At 42.5% G+C, this 24,565-nt stretch overlaps 2 protein-coding genes across 2 annotated transcripts; one reads left to right on the plus strand and one right to left on the minus strand.

Moving 5' to 3' along the window:
* Nucleotides 1-551: 551 nt before the first annotated feature.
* Nucleotides 552-19,988, minus strand: LOC118649175 (zinc finger protein 615-like). The gene is given in 4 exon segments (XM_036295992.1): nucleotides 552-1,408; nucleotides 1,411-3,132; nucleotides 19,487-19,582; nucleotides 19,847-19,988. Coding segments are annotated over 4 exon segments (2,463 nt in total). The 3' UTR covers nucleotides 552-905.
* A 1,532-nt stretch (nucleotides 19,989-21,520) lies between these two features.
* Nucleotides 21,521-21,691, plus strand: LOC118649243 (40S ribosomal protein S29-like). Its single transcript, XM_036296136.1, has one exon. It carries the CDS (start codon nucleotides 21,521-21,523, stop codon nucleotides 21,689-21,691), a length of 171 nt encoding a protein of 56 aa, XP_036152029.1.
* The last annotated feature ends 2,874 nt before the right edge of the window (nucleotides 21,692-24,565 follow it).

Genomic DNA, 24,565 nt, shown 5'->3' on the forward strand with positions numbered 1-24,565 from the left:
GTAACTTTAGGGAGTTAATTACTTTAAAAAACCAGGAGACTAAAAAAGTTCAAATAAAACTTGATAGTTTTTTCAAAGCATGATTACCTAAAGCAAGCGCTTTGACATTGAACATAAATGTCACACCACAATGGGAATGTCTGGATATATCACCATCCAAGGACAATTAAATAGTAAAATATGTTTGCTTTTACTAATATAAAATTTAAATTTTGTTTTGTTTTTAAGAACATTACTTATTTAGTTAAATAAAGTGTACATTCAGAAAAAAATATTTATTTCTATTTAGACTGCATACTTATTAGAGTCTCAAAACTACAGTGCGTATATAGCAATGCATACAGAAAACTTTTGTGAAATTAAACTTTTCATATAATTTTAAATATTATTGCAAGTGTTACATATGTCCCCTTTTTTCCACCATTGACCCCCTGCAGCCCCCCACCCCCTGCCTTCACCACCCTATTGTCTGTGTCCATGGGTTATGCACATATGCATACAAGTCATTTGGTTGATTACCTCTCACCCACCCACCCTCCCACCACCTTCCTGCGAAGTTTCCACACTTTGTTTCATGCTTCCATGTCTCTGGATCCACTCTTCATCAGTTTACTTGTTACTTAGATTCCAAATATGAGTGAGATCATGTAATATTTATCCTTCTATGACTGACTTACTTCACTTACCATGATACTCCCCAGGTCCCTCCATGCTGTCTTAAAGGGTAAGAGATTCTTCTTTTTTTATGCTGCATAGTATTCCTTCATGTAAATGTTCCACAGCTTTTTTATCCACTCATCTGATTAGTCCATTATGTTGGTTTTACAGCATAAGGTTTCTCTTAAGTATGAGTTCACTGATGTAAAGTGAGATCGCTCTTCATAGTGAAGCCTTTTCCATATCCATTACACACATAGGGCTCCCCTCCTATATATTTTTTGCTGATATCTGATGAGATGACTCTTCACTGTAAAACCTTTCCCACATTCACTACATACATAAGGTCGCTCTCCTGTATGAAACTGTTGATGTAAAATCAGCTGCACCTTTCTTGAGAAGCCTTTTCCACATTCACTGCATACATGGGGTTTCTCTCCTGTGTGAGTTCGCGGATATAAAATCAAAGAACTCTTCACAGTAAAGCCTTTCCCACATTGATTGCATATATATGGTTTCTCTAAAGTATGAATTCGCTGATGTACAGTGAGACTACTCTTAACGGTGAAGCCTTTTCCACATACACTACATACATAGGGCTTCTCCCCTGTATGTGTTAGCTGATGTTTGATGAGAAAACCCTTCCTGGTGAAGTCTTTCCCACACTCATTACATATGTAGGGTTTCTCTCCTGTATGAGTTTGCTGATGTGTGGTGAGATGGTTCATCATGGTGAAGCCTTTCCCACATCATTACACATATATGGTTTCTCTCTTCTATGAGACCGCTGATGTAAAAGCAGCTGCATCTTCACTGGAAAACCTTTTCCACATTCACTACATACATAGGTTTTCTCTCCTGTGTGAGTTCGCTGATGTAAAATCAGAGAACGCTTCACAGTGAATCCTTTCCCACATTCATTGCACACATAGGGTTTTTCCCCTGTGTGAATTCGCTGATGTAAAATCAGAGAACTATTCACAGGAAAGCCTTTCCCACATTCACTACATACATAGGGTTTTTCTCCTGTGTGAGTTCGTTGATGTAAAATCAGAGAACTATTCACAGTGAAGCCTTTCCCACATTCATTGCACACATAGGGTTTCTCTAAAGTATGAATTCGCTGATGTACATTGAGATTACCCTTCATGGTGAAGCCTTTTCCACATACATTACATACATATGGCTTCTCCCCTGTATGTGTTCGCTGATGTTCAAAGAGAAGGCTCTTTCTGCTGAAGCCTTTCTTACACTCATTACATATGTAAGGTTTCTCTCCTGTATGAGTTTGCTGGTGTCTGGTAAGACTGTTCATCAAGGCAAAGTCTTTGCCACACTCATTACATATATATGGTTTCTCTCCTGTATGAGTTCGATGATGTTCAACAAGGTGACACTTCTGGATGAAGCCTTTTCCACATTCACTGCATATATAAGGTTTCTCTCCTGTATGAATTTTCTCATGTTTACTGAGATTAGACTTTGTAGAGAAGGTCTTCCCACATAGACTGCATCCATGGGGTTTCTCTCCTGTATGAGTTTGCTGATGTATGGTAAGAGTGTACATAACAGCAAAGCCTTTCCCACATACGTTACATAAATACGGTTTCTCTCCTGTATGAGTTCGATAATGTGCAATAAAACGACACTTCTGGATGAAGCCTTTTCCACATTCACTGCATATATAAGGTCTTTCTCTTACATGAGTTTTTTCATGTTTCTTCAGATTAGACTTTGTAGAGAAGGTCTTGCCACACAAACTACATTCATGAGGTCTCTCTCCTGTATGAGTTTGCTGATGATAAATGAGGTGCCTCTTTTTGAACACTTTCCCACATTCACCACAAATATAAGGCTTCTCTCTCATCTGAGTTTTCTGATCTATACTGAGCTGTGATTTCTTGAGGAAGGTTTTGTCACATTCAGTGCATTCATACTGTTTCAGTCTTGTATGAATTCTGTGATGTTCAGTGAGGCTGGATTTTCTGGAGAAGGCTTTCCCACACAGACTGCATCCATAAGATTTCTCTCTAATATGATCTCTCTGATGATGAATGAGCTGAGATATCTTGACGAAGGCTTTCCCACATTCAATACATACGTAGGCTTTCTCTATGTCGTGAGTTCTCTGTTGCTTTATAACCTGGGAATTGTTATTGATGTTTTTCATATTGACAGGAAATTTAATTTCAGTGTAAAATTGTTCATGGTTGCCATGCAGAATGCCTGTCCCATCTCCATTCAACTCAACAGAATTAGTTAAGTTACCGCTTCTGTTTTGGTTTTCAAAACATAAATTTGATTTTAAAGGTTTCTCACAAATCTCAAACATATCATGATTTTGCTTTAATAGGAAATGACCTTCACTTTGATTAACATTTGTAGATATATTATGTTCACAGCATTGTTCCACACTATTCTGAAGGCTTCGATTTTGCAAGTGATAATGCAGAGGATCGTCAACTTGCTTGAGTTCTGGGGAAAAAGGAGAACAGTAAATTCTGTAATCTCTCATAATCTTAGTTTGAAATAAAACTTTTCATAAAATGCTTTCATGTGAGTAACTATTTAGTGGCAATTCTATGTGTTGTAGAATAAGAAATATATTTGCTCTTGCCGGAGACCAATTCCAGCATGTCATAATTTCGAGAGTTTCATCAAAAGGTTGATGAGACCTGGGGACTCAACAGGGTTGAGTCACACATGTAGTCACCTGTTGGGAATGGCTGAAGTCATTTCCCCAAACCTGAATAGGAAACTGATTGTGGCTGCCAGACAGTTAAAAGGCATTTTAATCTATGTTATTGCCTCCTACTGGCCAAATACCTGAATAGCCATAGGCTAATTCTTCCATTCTAACAATGAACTCTGTACAAATCCCTGACCCTTTGAAGTGTATATCTCTGCCTCACCTCAGGACAAATTGTGTTAATGAAAAGCATTGGGTCCTGGGGACGGAGAGAACTTAAGAAAGAACCTAAGACCTTAGACCTAAGATCTTGGATCTTAGCTCCTTTAGCTAAGCTCCTCTGACCCCCAATGCCTTTCAAAATTATATCTTGTCTCCGGACTCTTTATTAGTCTCTGGATTCCTATTAAATCTACACACAGCCTTCTCCAGATTCCTGAACCCTTCTTGATGCTGGGACAAGAACCCTGGCAGCTCTTTGTCCACAGTTCTTGACACTGCTTATAAAACCCTTGTAATTTCCTAAGTGATATGAGTATCTTTTATTATATATTTTTTAAAAAGCCTTCCAGCCCGAGCTGGTTTTGCTTAGTGGTGAGAGCATCAACCTGCCAACTTAAGGGTTGCAGGTTTGATTCTGATCAAGGGCATGGGTACTTTGGTTGCAGGCTCAATCCCTAGCCCTGGTCAGGGCACATGCAGGAGACAGCCAATGAATGTGTCTCTCTCAAATTGATATTTCTCTCTATCTCTACCCTTCCCTTACTCTCTGTCAAAAAATTAATGGAAGAACCAAGATGGCGGCATAGGTTAACGCCGGAGATTGCTGCCTTGAACAACCAAATCAAAACACACCTAAAAGACGGAACGGACATCATCCAGAACCACAGGAAGGCTGGCTGAGTGGAAATTCTACAACTAGGAGGAAAGAGAATATCATACCCAGACTCAGAGGAGACGCAGTGCTGAAGTGAAATACTCAGGTATGGAGTGCACACGGAGCGGGCTGGCGGCGGAGGGCGCGGTTGGTGCTTTCAATCGGGAGGGAGTCTCAGATTCTGAGCTCCAGAGCCGGGCGAGTCTCTAGGGACCCAGACTTAAACGGGAGAAGCGGGACTGTCTGGCTTCGGTCGGAACTCGAAGGCAGCTTTCTCTCCGAGGTTTGCAGCGGTTGCTGGGACTCTGTGAGGCAGAGCCCCTAGGGACAGAACTGAGAGCCGCCATAACTGCTCTCTCCGGCCCACCCTGTTGATCCCGAGCCGGAGCGACCCACCTGCCCGCCCAAGCCCTGCGCAGAGCCATTTGCCAGATAGCCTCAGGCAAAGGCTAGATTAGCACCTCCCTAGAGGACAGAAGTTTTTCCACTGCAGACACAGCTGATTCTCACAGCCAGCTGGCCTGGAGGTCAAATCCCCCTAGTATTAACTACAACAATCAAGGCTTAACCATAGGAGGACTGCACAGAAAGACCACTAGGGGGTGCACCAAGAAAGCATAAAAAATGCGGAGACAAAGAAACAGGACAAAACTGTCAATGGAGGATATTCAGTTCAGAACCACACTTTTAAGGTCTCTCAAGAACTGTCTAGAAGCCGCTGATAAACTTAATGAGATCCTCAACAAATCTAATGAGACCCTCGATGTTATGATAAAGAGCCAACTAGAAATTAAACATACACGGACTGAAATAACGAATATTATACAGACTCCCAACAGCAGACCAGAGGACCGCAAGAATCAAGGCAAAGATTTGAAATGCGAAGAAGCTAAAAACACCCAACCAGAAAAGCAAAATGAAAAAAGAATCCAAAAATACGAAGATAGTGTAAGGAACCTCTGGGACAGCTTCAAACGTACCAACATCAGAATTATAGGGGTGCCAGAAGATGAGAGAGAGCAAGATATTGAAAACCTATTTGAAGAAATAATGACAGAAAACTTCCCCTACCTGGTGAAAGAAATAGACTTACAAGTCCAGGAAGCACGGAGAACCCCTAAAAAAAGGAATCCAAAGAGGACCACACCAAGACACATCATAATTAAAATGCCAAGAGCAAAAGACAAAGAGAGACTCTTAAGAGCAGCAAGAGAAAGAAACTCAGTTACCTACAAGGGAATACCCATACGACTGTCAGCTGATTTCTCAACAGAAACTTTGCAGGCCAGAAGGGAATGGCAAGAAATATTCAAAGCGATGAATACCAAGAACCTACAACCAAGATTACTTTACCCAGCAAAGCTATCATTCAGAATTGAAGGTCAGATAAAGAGCTTCACAGATAAGAAAAAGCTAAAGGAGATCATCACCAACCAACCAGTATTATATGAAATGCTGAAAGGTATCCTTTAAGAAGAGGAAGAAGTAGAAAAAGGTAAAGATACAAATTATGAACAACAAACATGCATCTATCAACAAGTGAACCTAAGAATCAAGTGAACAAATAATCTGGTGATCATAATAGAATCAGGGACATAGAAAGGGAATGGACTGACTATTCTTGCGGGGGAAAGGAGTATGGGGGATGGGGGAAGAGACTGGACAAAACTCGTGCACCTATGGATGAGGACAGTGGGTGGGGAGTGAGGGCGGAGGGTGGGGCGGGAACTGGGAGGAGGGGGGTTATGGGGGGAAAAAAGAGGAACAAATGTAATAATCTGAACAATAAAGATTTAATTAAGAAAAATAAATTTGAGTTTTAGATTAAAAAAAAAATTAATGGAACAAGTATCCTTGGGTGAGGATTAACAACAACAAAAGATGACCCTTATAATAACAGCTGAGTTTATGCTCATAAAATAACTTAGCACAGGGTTTCTACATACACTCAGGATGGAGATAGTTACCAGAAAGACCAATTGATGAGAAGGCTGGACTTTCTCAATGACCTCTGGGAAAAGAGAGAGAGACTAGGAATTGAAACTCTATAAAACCTCTTAACCAGATTTCATCATCTTCTGGGTTAGTGAATACATACATGTGCTCGATGGGTGGTTCACTCCAGTTCCATGGGAACACAAGCTCCTATATTCAGGAATCCTTCAGACCATGCACTATTTACCTATTCATCTGTATGCTTTATAATATAAGTCCTTCTCCCCTGAGGGCTGGTCTAACAAATTAATGGAACCAAAAAAAAAAGCTCATGAGCACTTCCAATTTATAGCCAGTTGGTCAGAAACACAGGTGACCATATAAACTTATGATTGAAATCTGAAAGGGTATAGTCTTATGGGACTGAAATCTTAACTTGTAACGTCTGACACTATATCTGTGTAGATTGTTTCAGAATAGAATCAAATTTGTTGGGCCTCCAGGTTTAATAATTTGAAGGATAGACACCTAAAAAAAAAAAAAAGTAATAAAGGCAATCACAGTCTGTGAAACATGGTTCAAGGAGCAATGGAGATGTAAGAGGTTGAGGAAACCAGGACATACAGACTCGGGCAAAAGTAGATTTTATTATTGTTTATACGGAAAATCATGGAATAATTAATAGATAATAATATAAGTAGAAACCCTGTGTTTTATGTACTCACCAATAAAAACCTACTTTTGCCCTGTATTTGAAGAAAAGACAAAGTTCAATGATGGGATTGCTGAGATAAGCGGGACAAAGTTACTGAAAGTGAGGACTCAAAGATTACTCCAGGAATTATGTGGTGTGAGGCACTGGGTAGGTGGAATGCAACAAGGGATACTATTGAAGTTCAGAATAAGGGGATTTGAGTGCATTGTAGAACAAAGTTTAAGATGATTATTACATATCCAAGTACCAAGATGAAGAAATTGGTTGAATGTATAAAACTTATGAAAGGTCTATTCTGAAAATACAGGTATGGATCCTATCAACATACACAAATTCTTTAAAGAAAAAGACTGAGACTCGTTTTCTTTTTTAGTGTCTTTTTTTCCTGATAATCCTCACCCAAGGATATTTTTTCCATTGCTTTTTAGACAGAGTAGAAGGGAGAGACACAAGGAGGGAGGAAGAGAGAGAGAGAGATTGAGAAACATCAATGTGAGAGACACACATTAATTTGTTGCCTCCTGCACATATTCTGACCAGGGCTGGGAATTGAACCTGTGCCGGGAGCCAGTCCATCCTTGCTGTTTCAAAGGACCTGGCATATATGGCATACTGTTCTTAAAATGTTTTCTCACCTTCTTGGCACTATGTGTTTTAACCAAGGTCTCCTCTCTGAGAAAGGTTGTTTCCCCAGGTAGGGATTTTTTCCCTGAAGTCAGGGAGGGGATAAAACTCCTTAACTAAGTGCCAGGTGGGTAGTTAATCACTTTAACTACAAACAATCATACTTAAGCTACATAATCTTTACTCCCTGGAATGGAGATAAGAAACGCCCTAACCTTTGTAATAGAGATTGATAGGATTGGAATCAACTGGTATAAATACAGATGTAACAAGACAGCAAGAGACAGAACTTAGAATACAGAGCTTAGAACACAGAACTAAGAGGCACAGAACCTATACAGAACGTTCTCTAGAGACAGAAGAACTTTGCTGGAGAGAACATGGCTGCCGGAAGCCGGTCCATCCTTGCTGCTTGACACAGTCGCTGCAGGAAAGAAACATCTGCACAGCATATGTTTCAAGGGACCTGGCGTATATAGCATACTGTTCTTAATATGTTTGCTCCCCTTAGCGCTGTGTGTTTTAACCAAGGTCACCTCTCTGAGAAAGGTTGTTTCCCCAGGTAGGAATTTTTCCCTGAAGTCAGGGAGGGGATGCCTCTCCTAGAAAGGTTGTTTCCCCAGGTAGGAATTTTTCCCTGAAGTCAGGGAGGGGATGAAACTCCTGAACTAAGTACCAGGCGGGTAGTTAATCACTTTAACTACAAACAATCATGCTTAAGCTATATAATCTTTACTCCCTGGAATGGAGATAAGAAACGCCCTAACCTTTGTAATAGAGATTAATAGGATTGAATCAACTGGTATAAATACAGATGTAATAAGACAGCAAGAGTCAGAACTTAGAATACAGAACCTACACACAGAACTTAGAAGACAGAACCTACACAGAGCCTAGAGACAGAAGAACTTCGCTGGAGAGAACATGGCAAAAGATCCTGGACTGAACCTGACTACAGAAATTGGCAAGAGAACCTGACTAGAACCTGGTGACTGAACCCAGCTGGAGAACTTGGACAGAACCTGGCTGGAGAACCTAGCGAGGGAACATGGCTACAGAACCTGGCTGGAGAACCTGGAACTTATGGCAGATGGATATTACTCATGTCCCATCTTTTGGCAAACTTTGCTATGTGCATGTTTGTATTGATACCTTTTCTCATGTTATCCTTGCTTCTGCACGTACAGGAGAAGCCTTTAAAGATGTAAGTCAACATCTATTCCAATGCTTTTCCTACCTAGGAATACCAAGGGCACTTAAAACTGACAATGGGCCTGCCTATACCTCTAGAGCTTTTAAAAACTTATGCTCTACATTCAGCATCGCACATACTACAGGAATACCCTACAATCCTCAAGGCCAAGCAATAGTAGAAAGGGCTCACCAAACTTTAAAAACACAAATTAAAAAATTACAAGAAAATGAGTTTAAATATTCCTGTCCTCATCATGTTCTACAACATGCTCAATTTGTAATTAATATACTAAATGTAGATTCTGAGGGAAATTCCCCGATGTACAGGCATTGGAACCCTGATCTAACTAAACCTAAAGCCCTCGTCAAATGGAGAGACTTGCTTACAGGAGCCTGGAAGGGACCTGATGTACTTTTAACCCAGGGGAGAGGATATGCTTGTATATTTCCACAGGACGCAGACTCACCTGTGTGGATTCCAGACCTTATGTCTCACCGCCCGCCATCTCTGCCTCATCATAGCACACCTGACCAGTGCCCGTCTGCAGCAGATGTGCAGACCTGAGCTGGAACAATCTGTCCATTGGGAGGATCACATGTGCCTCCGTTTTGTCTTTCCACATGTCCCAGCTTTGCCCCACATCTCCTTTCCTTTTTCCTTTTTTTAAAATCTAACTACTTGTTTGCTGGTTCTTTGGCCTTTCTCCTTCTTTCCTGAACACAGCCTTTTCTAGAATCTCCCTACCCTACTGTTCCAGGAAGGGCATCTCCCTTTTATGCCGTGACTAGGGGTATATGCCCCATACATGGAGTTGTCTTGTGCCAAGAGCCTGACATCCTGGGATGAGAAAGTCCTGTTCCGGGACTCTCCTTTGTCCTGTATTGGCCCCTCTTACCCTTGTGCCAAGAGGGACCCTCTTGTTACAATCCAATTGCCCATAGCTATTGCCTGAGCTCTCTGTTCATGCTGAGGTTGAAGCCTCATGGTGGCTGGTACCATGGATCTGTCTCTGGCCCAATGGCGTAAGCTGGGCCCTCTCTAGAGAAGAAACCTGAGTTCCCTATGATCAATGCCAGAGCCCTGCCAGCAGGCAAGGGGATCCCAAGGCAGTTGCTGGGCATGGAGGCCAGAGGGACATAGGCTATCAAGGAGACAAAACTGAACCTCACATCACCCTACTTGGCCCAGAGATGGCTGGTAGTCAACGACGGGTAAGACTCCACAGGGTGGGGCAACCTAAGACAGGCACAGTCGGGGGCCAGTAGGAGAAAACTTGGGGTGCAACAAAGGTGGGGCACAGACCCCCCTCCCCAATGGTGCAGGGGCTTGAACACTCGGCCCTTCTGAGGAAGGTCTGTCCCCATGGCTGCTTCCTGCTTCCCATGCCCAGCTCAGATCGGGACCCAGGTAAAGACAGAGACTGGCTGACAGCAGCTGCCCTCTCACTGCAACAGGACTTGTTTCCCATTTCTACCTGGGACCACAGGGAAAGGGGAAGCTGAAGGAAAGGGCTGTGTCAGGATGCTGCCTTCTTCCCTTTCTTCTCCCTCTTTTTTTCTAAACACTTCCATGCCTTGTAGTTCTTTTGCTTTCTCTTCTTTTTCTACTACCCTCCATTTTCCATATCAGCTGGATCCAGAGGGCACAGCTTACTCCTCCTCGGACATCGACACCACCATCAACCACCGCCCTGATGGACCCTTTGATGCAGCCCTTCAACTTGCTGACGCTTCGGGAAGCCTGTCGCCAGTGATGCCGCCCGCTAGCCAGACCAACAAAGACAATCAAACCAACAACTTGAGGACAGCTGTAATCCCTTGACTGAAGAGGCCGGCAACCGTCTACAGGAATGGGGCTCCTTGTGCACTCCATCCACTATGTTTATAGTTATGCTCACTGTCATTGCTTGCCAGTCTTCTTCCGAGTTTTAAACGGCCCAATCTGAGAGGTGGCCACTGATTTGCATGCGTGATCATTTAAAAAATAAAAAAGGGGGAATTTGCCGGAAACCGGTCCATCCTTGCTGCTTGACACAGTCGCTGCAGGAAAGAAACATCTGCACAGCATATGTTTCAAGGGACCTGGCGTATATAGCATACTGTTCTTAATATGTTTGCTCCCCTTAGCGCTGTGTGTTTTAACCAAGGTCACCTCTCTGAGAAAGGTTGTTTCCCCAGGTAGGAATTTTTCCCTGAAGTCAGGGAGGGGATGCCTCTCCTAGAAAGGTTGTTTCCCCAGGTAGGAATTTTTCCCTGAAGTCAGGGAGGGGATGAAACTCCTGAACTAAGTACCAGGCGGGTAGTTAATCACTTTAACTACAAACAATCATGCTTAAGCTATATAATCTTTACTCCCTGGAATGGAGATAAGAAACGCCCTAACCTTTGTAATAGAAATTGACAGGATTAAAATCAACTGGTATAAATATGGATGTAACAAGACAATAAACAGCAGAACTTCGCTGGAGATCCAGACCAGAACTTGGCTGGAGATCCTGGTTAGAGATCCTGGCTAGGCTGCTGATCAACTGAACGCCGTCTCCGTGTCCTTCCTTCTTCGCCGACTCCGTCCACACCTTTGGGGACCCCTGGACCTGCTGGGGTTGGACCCCGGCACATGGCAAAAGATCCTGGACTGAACCTGACTACAGAAATTGACAAAAGAACCTGACTAGAACCTGGTGACTGAACCTGGCTGGAGAACCTGGACAGAACCTGGCTGGAGAACCTAGCAAGACAACATGGACACAGAACTTGGCTGGAGATCCTGGCTGGAGATCCTGGCTAGGCTGCTGATGAACTGAATACTGTCTCCATGTCATTCCTTCTTTGCCGACTCCGTCTACACCTTTGGGGACCCCTGGACCTGCTGGGGCTGGACCCCGGCATATGGCGCCCGAACAGGGACCCCTAGGTAAGCGCCCCGCACTCGGGAAGGATAGGACTCCACCGTAGGAAGAGGGTGGATAGTCTTTGCCCCACAATCGGGACGGATTGGACTCCACTGTAGGAAGAGGGTGGATAGTTTTCGCCGACTCCGTCCACACCTTTGGGAAGCCCTGGAACAGAATTCCCCTAGGTAAGCCCCCCCCATTGAGAACCCCCACATTCGGGACGGATAGGACTCCACCAGGGTACTTCAGACCCCCCTATAGAGGATAAGTAGGGTAAGAAGGTGGATAGTACAGAACTTAGATTGAGAAGATGTGCCATACTGAGTCCAAAGAAAGAAGACTCTGTATTGATCTTTAGATTAAGAAGATGTGCCATACTGAGTCTAAAGAAATAAGACTCTGTATTGATCTTTTAACACATATGCTTGCTAGCAGAGGAGTTTACTCCCAGTCAGATGGAACATTTTATACAAGAAATACATCCATGCTTTTCTGAGGAAGGAAAGGTGCCGGAAAGGTAAATGTAATGGCATGGGAGAAGGTAGGCCCAAGGAGCCTTATCCTTAACCCCACTGCAGCCTTTCCACCCCGGGAAAGTGCAGGATTGGCAAGCTCTCCCTGGGGTGATAGATCAGGACTCAGGTAATAGTGGAAAGCGCCAATCCTACTCTTAAAATGGATACAAGAGAGCATTTCAGGTTTTTCTTTTTAATGCCTGCTTTTTAAAAAATAAAAAAGGGGGAATTTGCCGGGAGCCAGTCCATCCTTGCTGTTTCAAAGGACCTGGCATATATGGCATACTGTTCTTAAAATGTTTTCTCACCTTCTTGGCACTATGTGTTTTAACCAAGGTCTCCTCTCTGAGAAAGGTTGTTTCCCCAGGTAGGGATTTTTTCCCTGAAGTCAGGGAGGGGATAAAACTCCTTAACTAAGTGCCAGGTGGGTAGTTAATCACTTTAACTACAAACAATCATACTTAAGCTACATAATCTTTACTCCCTGGAATGGAGATAAGAAACGCCCTAACCTTTGTAATAGAGATTGATAGGATTGGAATCAACTGGTATAAATACAGATGTAACAAGACAGCAAGAGACAGAACTTAGAATACAGAGCTTAGAACACAGAACTAAGAGGGACAGAACCTACACAGAACGTTCTCTAGAGACAGAAGAACTCTGCTGGAGAGAACATGGCAAAAGATCCTGGACTGAACCTGACTACAGAAATTGGCAAGAGAACCTGACTAGAACCTGGTGACTGAACCTGGCTGGAGAACCTGGAGAACCTAGCAAGACAACTGGCTACCGAACCTGGCAGGAGATCCAAAGCAAAACCTCTCTGGAAATCCAGACCGGAACTTGGCTGGAGATCCTGGCTAGAGGTCCTGGCTAGGCTGCTGATCAACTGAACACTGTCTCTGTGTCCTTCCTTCTTTGCCGACGCCGTCCACACCTTTGGGGACCCCTGGACCCGCTGGGGCTGGACCCCGGCAAACCTGCAATCCAGGTATATGCCCTTGAACAGAAATCGAATTGGTGACACTTTGGGACAACGCTCTAACCACTAAATCATACCAGCCAGGGCTTTAATTTTTTTTTTTTTTGAGTTGCATAAAAACTGGATTTATTTTATGCTGTGGGTTTGTGGAAGGGAAAAGCAATGACCATTTTGGGTCACATTTCTGTACATCTTTTTTTTTTTTTTTTAAATATATTTTATTGATTTTCTACAGAGAGGAAGGGAGAGAGATAGAGAGCCAGAAACATCGATGAGAGAGAAACATCGATCAGCTGCCTCCTGCACATCTCCTACTGGGGATGTGCCCGCAACCCAGGTACATGCCCTTGACCAGAATCGAACCTGGGACCTTTCAGTCCGCAGGCCGACGTTCTATCCACTGAGCCAAACCGGTTTCGGCACATTTCTGTATATCTTAACGTGTGAAACATTCACCTACACAACAACAGTTTGATAAAGTAAAACATATACATATATAGAGATAACTGAACACAAATATTCCCAGCAGATTTACTTATAATACCCCAAACCTGGAAATAACCAACATCATAGACAGATCAATAGAAAAAGTCATTATTCATAGAACACAATACTACTCACCAATCAAAAATTAACTTAAGTGTTGAATCTCAAAATAACTGTATTGCATGAAGAAAACCACTATTTGTCACACAACACACCTGATAGTGCCTATAAAATTATGAAAAATTCGAACTAATCTATTGTATAGGAATCTTTAGTGGTTTTTTAAAAGTTGATTTTCGAGAGGGGTGGGGGTGGAAACCATAAATGTGAAAAACATCAATTGGTTGTCTCCCATACAAGCCCCAACCCAAAGATTGAACCCACAACCTAGGAATATTCCCTGACCCCCAACAGGAGTGAACCTCCAACAATTTTATGTACAGGTCAACTCTCCAACAGAGCCACACTGGCCAGGGCTTTATTTATTTATTTTTTTACTGGGAAAAAAAAAATTTTTTTAAGATAGAGGAAGAAGATGGAGAGAAAGAAACATCGATATGAAAGGAAAACTTTGATCAGCTGCCTTCTGCATGCCTCTAACACAGCAGTTCTCAACCTGTGGGTCACGACCCCTTTGGTGGTCGAACGACCCTTTTCACAGGGGTTGCCTAAGACCACCCTGCATATCAGATATTTACATGACGATTCATAATAGTAGCAACATTACAGTTATGAAGTAGCAACGAAAACAATTTTATGGTTGGGTCACAACATGAGGAACTGTATTTAAAGGGCCAGAAGGTTGAGAACCACTGCTCTAACAGGAATTGATCCTGCAACCTGGACATGTGCTCTGACCAGAAATCTAATTGTGACTTCCTGTTTTCACCTGGTTCATAGGATGACACTCAATCACTGAGTCATACTAGCTGGGCTCCCATTGATTTTTTTGTTTTTGTTAATCCTCACCTGAAGACATTTTTTTAAAAAAGAGATTTTTATTGATTTCAGAGAGGAAGGAGTGGGAGAGAGAGATAGGAACACCAATAATGAGAGAGAATCATTGATGGGCTGTCTCCTGCACACCTCTACCGGGGATCAAACTGGCAACTTGGGCATGTGCTCCTAACCAGAATCAAACCTGGGAACCTTCAGTCCACAGGCCGACGCTTTATCCACTGAGCAAAACTGGCTAGGGCAAAACATATTTTCCATTGCTTTTCAGAGAGAGTAGAAGAGGGAGGGAGGGAGGAGGAAAGAGAAAGATCGATGTGAGAGAGACACATCAACTCGTTGCCTCCCCCATACATCCGACCTGGTACGGGGAGTGAATCTGCAACTGAGGTATGATGTGCCCTTGACCGGGAATCAAACCCCTGATCCTTTGGTTTGAGGGCTGATACTCTAACCACTGTAGCACACTTGCCAGGGCTTTCCATTGATTTTTAGAGAGATTGGAAGTGAGGAGCGAAGGGGAGAAAGAGAGAGAGAGAGAGATAGGAGAGAGAAACAGCAAAGTGACAGAGACAAATTGATTGGTTACCTTCCACATGCCTCCCTACCAAGGGTGGGGATCAAACCTGTAACCCAGGTACGTATGCCTTTGACCAGCAATCCAATCCTGAATGCTATAACCATTGAGCACACTGGACAGGGCATCTACCTTTTGTACTGCTGATAACTTCAAAAATATTAGGCTCTCGCCAAAACCGGTTTGGCTCAGTGGATAGAGCGTCGGCCTGCGGACTGAAGGGCCCCAGGTTCGATTCCGGTCAAGGGCATGTACCTGGGTTGTGGGCACATCCCCAGTAGGAGATGTGCAGGAGGCAGCTGATCGATGTTTCTCTCTCATCGACGTTTCTAACTCTATCTCTCTCCCTTCCTCTCTGTAAAAAATCAATAAAACATATTTTTTTTTTAAAAAAAATATTAGGCTCTCAAAATGCAAGTTTTAGCCAGGCCAGTGTGGCTCAGTGGTTGAGCATCGACCCATGAACCAAGAGGTCATGGGATCCACTCCTGGTCAGGGCACATGCTCAGGTTGCAGGCTTGATCCCCAATAAGGGGTGTGTAGGAATCAGCCAATCAATGTTTCTCTCTCATCGATGTTTCTATCTCTATCCCTCTCCCTTCCTCTCTCTAAAATCAATCAAAATGTATTTTTTTAAATGCAAATTTTAAAGAAATAAGGCAATCACAAGTATGGAACACATTAAACAGTGTTTAGGAAGGTGACAGAAACTTTCTCATCAAGACAATAGGTTATCACAGAGATCACTGAAAGATAATCTGCAATTTTATATGACAGGAAATTTGGTTACTCGGGAGGAAGTGTCATTTGAACATGATGGGAAAATAATTTTATTTTTATATCCTAGCAAAGAATAGTCTGAAAATGCAAACAATACCATTTAGTAAATAATAAAAGAGAATCTCATACTTAGGAACAAACTTAAGAAAAGGAACTGTAAAACTTTTTTTTTTTTTTTTTAATATATTTTATTGATTTTTTACAGAGAGGAAGGGAGAGAGATAGAGAGTCAGAAACATCGATGAGAGAGAGAAACATCGACCAGCCGCCTCCTGCACATCCCCCACCGGGGATGTGCCCGCAACCCAGGTACATGCCCTTGACCGGAATCGAACCTGGGACCTTTCAGTCCGCAGGCCGACGCTCTGTCCACTGAGCCAAACCGGTTTCGGCAAAACTTTTTTTTTTTTTTTTTTTTTTTTTTTTTAATGAGACTTAAGAAATTAAAGACCAAATTAGAGCCCTAGTCGGTTTAGCTAAATGGATAGAGCTTCAGCTTGTGGACCCAAGGGTCCCAGGTTTGATTCTGGTCAAGGTCACATACCTCAGTTGCAGGCTCCTCCTGGCCACAGTCTGGTGGGGCTTGTGCAAGTGGCAACCAATTGATATGCTTCTCTCAATATACTATAACCCAGTGAATCATATTTAATTTAATTACATGTTTTAAATAGGTAAATTGTATGGTATGTGAATTTAATCTAAGTAAAACCATTAAAAATACGATGTGGCCCTGCCAGTGTGACTCAGTGGTTAAGCATCAACCTATGAACTAGGAAGTCATGGTTCAATTCCCGGTTGGGGCACATGCCCAAGTTTTTAAATTTTTATTTATTTAAATTTAAATTCTTTATTGTTTAAAGTATTACATAAGTCTCCTTTTCCCCCCATCGACTTCTCCCTAGCCGTTCCAACCCCCCCAGCACATGCCCTCACCCACTCCTACTGTCTGTGTCCACTGGTTATTATGCTCATATGCATGCATACAAGTCCTTTGGTTGATCTCTTCCACCCTCTCCACTGCCTTCCCTCTTAGGTTGGATGGTCTGTTTGATGCTTCTATGTCTCTGGATCTATTTTTGTTCATCAGTTTATGTTGTTCGTTATATTCCACAAATGAGTGAAATCATGTGATATTTATCTTTCTTGATTATGCCTAGGCTTTGAGCTCATTCCCCAGTGTGAGACGTGCAGGAGGCAGCCGATCAATGATTCTCTCTCATCATTGATGTTTCTAGCTCTCTCCCCCTCTCCCTTCCTCTCTGAAATCAATAAAAAAATATTTTTTTAAAATATATTTTATTGATTTTTTACAGAGAGGAAGGGAGAGGGATAGAGTTAGAAACATTGATGAGAGAGAACCATCGATCAGCTGCCTCCTGCACACCTCCTACTGGGGATGTGCCCACAACCAAGTTACATGCCCTTGACCGGAATTGAACCTGGGACCTTTCAGTCCGCAGGCCGATGCTCTATGCACTGAGCCAAACTGGTTACGGCATAAAAAAATATTTTTAAAACATATAATGTGAAAACAAAAGCTTTAAAAAATGCATGCAGCCATTCATTTTCCAAGAATGAAGAAAAATCTGAATTAGGAAAACTGGGAAATAAGTCACATGAAGCAGTTATGATGTAGGTTGGGCTGAAACTCATGTAGCATGCTAACAAGATCTTTTCTACTTAATCGAATGAAATGGTAGAGACCTTTAAGGAGAGAGCTAAACATGTAAAGAACATCCCAGGTGATGCCAGGATGGACAGAACTGAAAATGTATAGTGCAGGAAAACAACCTAAATTTAAAATAGAATGGAGGAAAGGTGATTGCTGCTCTCACACACACACAAAAAGAGAAGTCATAGGCCAGCTGCCATGATGATGAGTAAAATATATAGAAAGAAAGTGGACATTAGACAATTTTTTTCTACCTCCACGCCCCTCCATCCCTACCCCAACCCCACTGCACTCAAGATTTTGGCTTTAGGGAAGAGTGAACAGCATGAGTACGTTTATTCGACCACTAAACAGTGGATTTATTGTTTGCCTTTCTTTTCTGAACTTTCACCTTTCCTCCCCACCCAAAGAATTACCTCCTCTACATCTAGAAAGATCCATTCACACCAATTTTCCCCAATCTCTCATTTGGTCCAGGACTTCATTAATTAGCCTCATTGATTACCCTTGCCTTTTTTTCCCCTTTTAATCCTGCCCTATATGTAGCGTTGGGCCAAACTTCTCCTGAAAACTGATCCTTCAAATGAATTTCTGATGATCTCTATGCTACCCACTAGGAACATCTGAATCTCAGTTCAGACTCAAACTGGAAAACAGTTATATGGACTAGTAAATTTTACCAAACACTAAATGTACACATTTCTTAAAGTAAAACAGGCCAATAAAAATATCTTCCAAATTGAACTTGACCCAAACAGATGAATCTTCCTGGTTCAATTCCAGATACAAAATTGTTTTGATTTTCAACCTCATCTCAAGATGTTTAGAGAGGAAACCAGTTAAAGACACCCGTATCTATTAGTTCTATTTCCAGGTCTCTGGCAGATTCTCCATTAGACAATACTGAGGGAGTAGTCAATTTGGGAGTCCATTTCACAGAACAGAAAGAGGTCAACTCATGGGAATAGAGGAGATGTTTAATATTGATGAGAACTGAGTATGAAGAACCTTGATGGGACCAAGGCAAAGAACACATAAATGCACTGTGAAAATGAGGTCATCCCGGGACCCACCATCCAAGATGGTGTTGGATGTTATGAAGGAAAATCACTATTTTCCAACAGAGCAGGTAGGCCCTGTCGTAAGAAAAAAATGATGAATTGCCTGGCTCAGTGGATGAGTGTTGACCTATGAACCAGGAGGTGACAGTTCAATTCCCAGTCAGGGCACATGCCCGGGTTGCAGGCTCCATCCCCAGTTGGGGTGTGAGGAGGCAGCTGATCAATGATTCTCTCTCATCACTGATGTTTCTGTCTCTTCCTTCCTCTCCCTTCCTCTCTGAAGTCAATAAAATATATATGAAGAAAAAGGTGATGAATTCAAAGTTCTGTCTTTCCAGAGAGGCCTGGAAAGTGGAATTTCATAGCAAGAGAGGTGCTAACATAGGCAGAGACAGTGTGGCTGTGGATAAAGAAATAAAAAAGATCTGAGAATCGCCCTGACCAGACTGAAGGGTCCCAGGTTCGATTTTGGTCAAGGGCATGTACCTTCGTTGTGGGCACATCCCCAGTGGGAGGTGTGCAGGAGGCAGCTGATCAATGTTTCTCTCTCATTGATGTTTTGGACTCTCTATCCCTCTCCCTTCCTCTCTGTAAAAAATCAATAAAATATATTAAAAAAAAAAAAAGAACTGGGAATCATAGGGCAAAGAAAACCACACAAAGAAAAACAAGAGTAGAAAAAAATAAATGGGTCAGAGCTCAGAAGAGACAAATGGGGTATGTTATATTCCAAATTTTTACAAAGAAAAAATGGGTTCTCATATGTGGCAGAATGGTTTGAGTTTCCTCATTCACTGTCACTGCTCTGATGCCATTTCTGACTAGAATGTGACTTCCCGGCCGCCTACCTTGCTGGCTCTCACCCCCTCACCTGGAAAGACTGGACAGTGGAGTTCATCTTGTACTATCCACAGTTCCTCCCCTCGTTCTAATTTGGAGAGCACGTCTGGTTTGGGGGCTTGATATCCTGCGCAAGAAAAAAATGACAAAAGACTTAGACATACTGAATTGGGTGGGATTTGTCAAGAAGGGAGAATGAACAGTTTTTACAGCTAACACAATACTTTTTCTATTAGGAGAGGGGACATTATAATATCTTGCGTGGGGCAAGAGAAGGATCTGAGATTGCATCATGTCAGAGAACTGGAGTTATTCTGAAAGTTAAGCAGCTGAGAAAGGAAAAAGCCACTAACAGGGCAGCATCTGAGTGACACAGGGAAGTTGTCCTCACCCAGGGCCATTAGGTGGCTGTAGTTCTCCATCATCACGTCCCTGTACAGGTCCTTCTGATCAGGGTCCAGGAGTTGCCACTCCTCTGAGGTGAACTCCACGGCCACATCGTGAAATGTCAGGGAGTCCTGTAACAACAACATGCTGTTTAATGGCGTGAAGTCTTTTTAAAAAATATATATATTTATATTTAGTGTTGACAGTATTACAGATGTACCCCATTTTCCCTTCGACAGATACATTCCTTTTAAAAATATATATATATTTATTGATTTCAGAGAGGAAGAGGAGAGAGACAGAAACATCAATGATGAGAGAGAATCATTGATCAGCTGCCTCCTGAACACCCCTCACCGGGGATCGAGCAGCAACCCACGCATGTGCCCTTGGCCGGAATCGAACCTGGGATCCTTCAGTCCGCAGGCTGACGCTTTATCCACTGAGCCAAGCCTGCTAGGGCAATGGCGTGAAGTCTTTTAAGATGCTATGGAAAAAATGTTACTTTTGTGATCATTTTCACTTTATACGTTGCATCTATATAGTGAATGGGGTTTTATTTTATATACAGTGGAATAACCACATGCCTCGTAAAATACTATTTTATAATTGTTCATTCATCTATGAATTCATCCAATTAGGTGTTACTATAATGTAAAGAAGTTAAATTTTTTTGTTAGCCTAGAAACACCTTTCATATATTCTAAGTTATATACTTGAGACTATATATATATATATTTTTTTCCAGATTAATGAAGGTGTATTTTTTTAAATCCAAACCCAAGAATTTATTTATTATTATTATTTTTTTCTACTGATTTATGAGAGAGAGAGGAAGGGAAAGGGAGAGACACAGAGAGAGAAACATCTTTTGGCTGCTTCCCTTATGTGCCCCTGACTGGGAATTGAATCTGAAACCTTTTTGGTGTACAGACCAATTGTGCCCCTCGGCTGGGCATGAAGTTGGTTTTCATAGACTTCTGCAAATCCGCTACTGAAGAAAGAGAAACCACCCAGTCACCTGAGCCTGGAGCATGTTCTTCTGTTCTCCGAAAAGCGCTGGTAACTGGGAGGCTCTGTGTTGGTGTGTTCGGGGTCTGCTCTAAACTTCTGCTCAGAAATCTGTCTTCAGTCAGGTATGTCCCAGGAAATGCTGCAGCTTCCCCCTGCTTCTTCCTAGAATAAAAGAACATTATTCTATTGTTCCTGGTGTCATCTTAAGATACGTCCAAACCTGTAGAGAATTTTTCTGAGTTTGAGTCAAACTGAAAACAATTGCCAGGAAGCAAAATAAGAACGGATTAAGACTGCTTTACAGAACAGCAGTTCTGCAGCTTATTTTATACATCAGAATCAAAGAAAAGGAGGGTTACATCAAATCCACTGGTGAGAGATTAGGGAAGGGGGAGAAAGCAAAGCAAGGAATTCTCTAGGACTGGGTAAAAAGTAAAAGAAATAGACACATACTTCTTCTACGAAGGTGGGATAGGACAGTTGACAGTTAATAATTAATGTGATAACAATAACAATGATGAGCTCTGAAATTGCTTGCTCTATGGGAGATTGGGTCCTGAGGGGTCTGGAAAAAAAATTTAACCCGACATTCCAAAGGTATGTTATCTTTGATGCAAAAAGACAATGGACAGCCTGTTTGCTTCGTTGCTACAAAGAGCGTCAGATGGGTCACCAGCAGCTCTACTGGAGCCATCCAAGGAAATTCGGCCAGGGTTCTCGTTCTTGCTGTGTTTGCTCAAACCTCCACGGTCTGATCCGGAAATATGGCCTCAACCGGTGCCGCCAGTGTTTCGGTCAGTATGCGAACGACATAGGATTCATTAAGTTGGACTAAGTGAACATCCATGAATGAGTCATTTAAGACATATACCTTATGACAGAATGCTATCTGTTTTTACATAAAATAAAAAATAAAAAAACCTTCAAAAAAAAAAAAAAAGACAATGGACAATTAAGGCATACAATGACTCAGTGGATTGAGTGTTGTCCCATGCACCAAGAGGTTGCTGGTTCGATTCCTGGTCAAGGCCTGCAAGAGGCAGCAGATTGATGTTTCTCTAACTTTGAGGTTTCCATCTTCTCTCCCTCTCCTTTCCACTCTGAAATCAATAAAACTCTCTCTCTCTCTCTATATATATATATATATTTTTTTATTTTTTTTTAAAGAATGGAATTGGAGAGAAACCAAGATGGCAGCATAGATAAACACCGGAGTTTGCTGCCTCGAACAATCACTTCAAAAATACAACTAAAAGACGGAACGGACATCATCCAGAACCGCAGGAAGGCTGGCTGAGTGGAAGTTCTACAACTAGGAGGAAAGAGAAAAGCATACCGAGACTCAGAAGAGGCGCAGTGCTGAAGTCAAATACTAAGGTGCGGAGTGCATGCGGAGTGGGCTGGCGGCTCAGGGCATGGTTGTCGTTTTCAATCGGGAGGGAGTCTCAGGCTCTGAGCTCCAGTTCCGGGCGAGTCTCTAGGGATCCAGACTCATACGGGAGAAGTGGGACTGTCTGGCATCGGTCAGAACCCTAGGGCAGCTTTCTCTCTGAGGGGCTTGTAGCGATTACCGGGACACCGAGAAGCAGAGCCTCTGAGGGCAAGGCTGAGAGCAGCCATAACTGCTAGCCCTGTCCTGTTGATCCCATGGGACCCGCCCCGCCCAAGCCCTGCAGGGAGACTTTTGCTGGATAGCCTCAGGCAAAGGCTAGATTAGCACCTCCCTAGAGATCCAAGAGCCAGGAAGCCCAGAGGTCAGAGTGGGACCATCCAGTTTGCAGCTCCGTGGAACCATAAAAGACACACTCAGGGAGCAGACTCAGTGAGCACCAAAGCCCCACCGAAACAAGTCTAGCCCCAGAGGGGTGTCTCCAGCACAGAAGTTCTCCCACTGCAGACACAGCTGATTCTCACAGCCAATTGGCCTGGAGGTCAATTCCTCACAGTGATAACTACAACAATCAAGGCTTACTTACAACAAGACTGTGCACAAAGCCCACAAGGGGGTGCACCAAGAGTGTCTACCTCAGGTAATTGGGACACTTAGCACTCTATCAACACAGCGAAGCATAAAAAATGCCGAGACAAAGAAACAGGACACAAACGACAGAATGGGAGGAAAGCAAACTACTGGATATAGAGTTCAAAACCACACTTTCAAGGTCTTTAAAGAACTGTCTAGAAGCCGCCGATAAATTTAATAAGACCCTCGAAAAGACTGGTGAGACCGCCGATAAATGTAGTGAGATCCTCAAGAAGACTGGTGAAACCCTCGATGTTGTGATAAAGAACCAACTAGAAATTAAGCATACACTGACTGAAATAAAGAATATTATACAGACTCCCGCCCTAACCGGTTTGGCTCAATGGATAGAGCGTCAGCCTGCAGACTGAAGGGTCCCAGGTTCGATTCCGGTCAAGGGTTGCGGGCACATCCCCAGCAGGGAGTGTGCAGGAGGCAGCTGATGGATGTTTCTCTGTCATCGATGTTTCTAACTCTCTATCCCTCTCCTTTCCTCTCTGTAAAAAAATCAATAAAATATATATTTTTTTAAAAAAGAATATTATACAGACTCCCAACAGCAGAACAGAGGATCGCAAGAATCAAGTCAAAGATTTGAAATACGAGGAAGCAAAAAACACCCAACCGGAAAAGCAAAATGAAAAAAGAATCCGAAAATACGAAGATAGTGTAAGGAGACTCTGGGACAGCTTCAAGCATACCAACATCTGAATTATGGAGCTGCCAGAAGATGAGAGACAGCAAGATATTGAAAACCTATTTGAAGAAATAATGACAGAAAACTTCCCCTACCTGGTGAAAGAAATAGACTTACAAGTCCAGGAAGCGCAGAGAACCCCAAACAAAAGGAATCCAAAGAGGACCACACCAAGACACATCATCATTAAAATGCCAAGAGCAAAAGACAAAGAGAGAATCCTAAAAGCAGCAAGAGAAAGAAAATCAGTTACCTACAAGGGAGTACCCATACGACTGTCAGCTGATTTCTCAACAGAAACTTTGCAGGCCAGAAGGGAGTGGCAAGAAATATTCAAAGTGATGAATACCAAGAACCTACAACCAAGATTACTTTATCCAGCAAAGCTATCATTCAGAATTGAAGGTCAGATAAAGAGCTTCACAGATAAGAAAAAACTAAAGGAGATCATCACCACCAAACCAGTATTATATGAAATGCTGAAAGGTATCCTTTAAGAAGAGGAGGAAGAAGAAAAAGGTAAAGATACAAATTATGAACAACAAATACACATCTATCAACAAGTGAATCTAAAAATCAAGTGAATAAATAATCTGATGAACAGTATGAACTGGTGATTGTAATAGAATCAGGGACATAGAAAGGGAATGGACTGACTATTCTTTGGGGGGTGGGGAAGAGGTGTGGGGGTGAGGGAAGAGATTGGACAATAATCGTACACCTATGGATGAGGACAGTGGGTGGGGAGTGAGGGTGGAGGGTGGGGTGGGAACTGGGTGGAGGGGAGTTATGGTGGGAAAAAAGAGTAACTAATGTAATAATCTGAACAATAAAGATTTAATTAAAAATAAATAAATAAATAAAAAGAGTGGAATCAGCCAAATATCCTACTATAGACAGTGATTTAAAAAGCCCTAGCTGGGCCCTGGCCAGTTTTGCTCAGTGGATAGAGGGTTGGCCTGCAGACTGAAAGGTCCCAGGTTCGATTC

Source organism: Myotis myotis, unplaced genomic scaffold (genome assembly GCF_014108235.1).
Source record: "Myotis myotis isolate mMyoMyo1 unplaced genomic scaffold, mMyoMyo1.p scaffold_m19_p_28, whole genome shotgun sequence".
NCBI lineage: Eukaryota > Metazoa > Chordata > Mammalia > Chiroptera > Vespertilionidae > Myotis > Myotis myotis.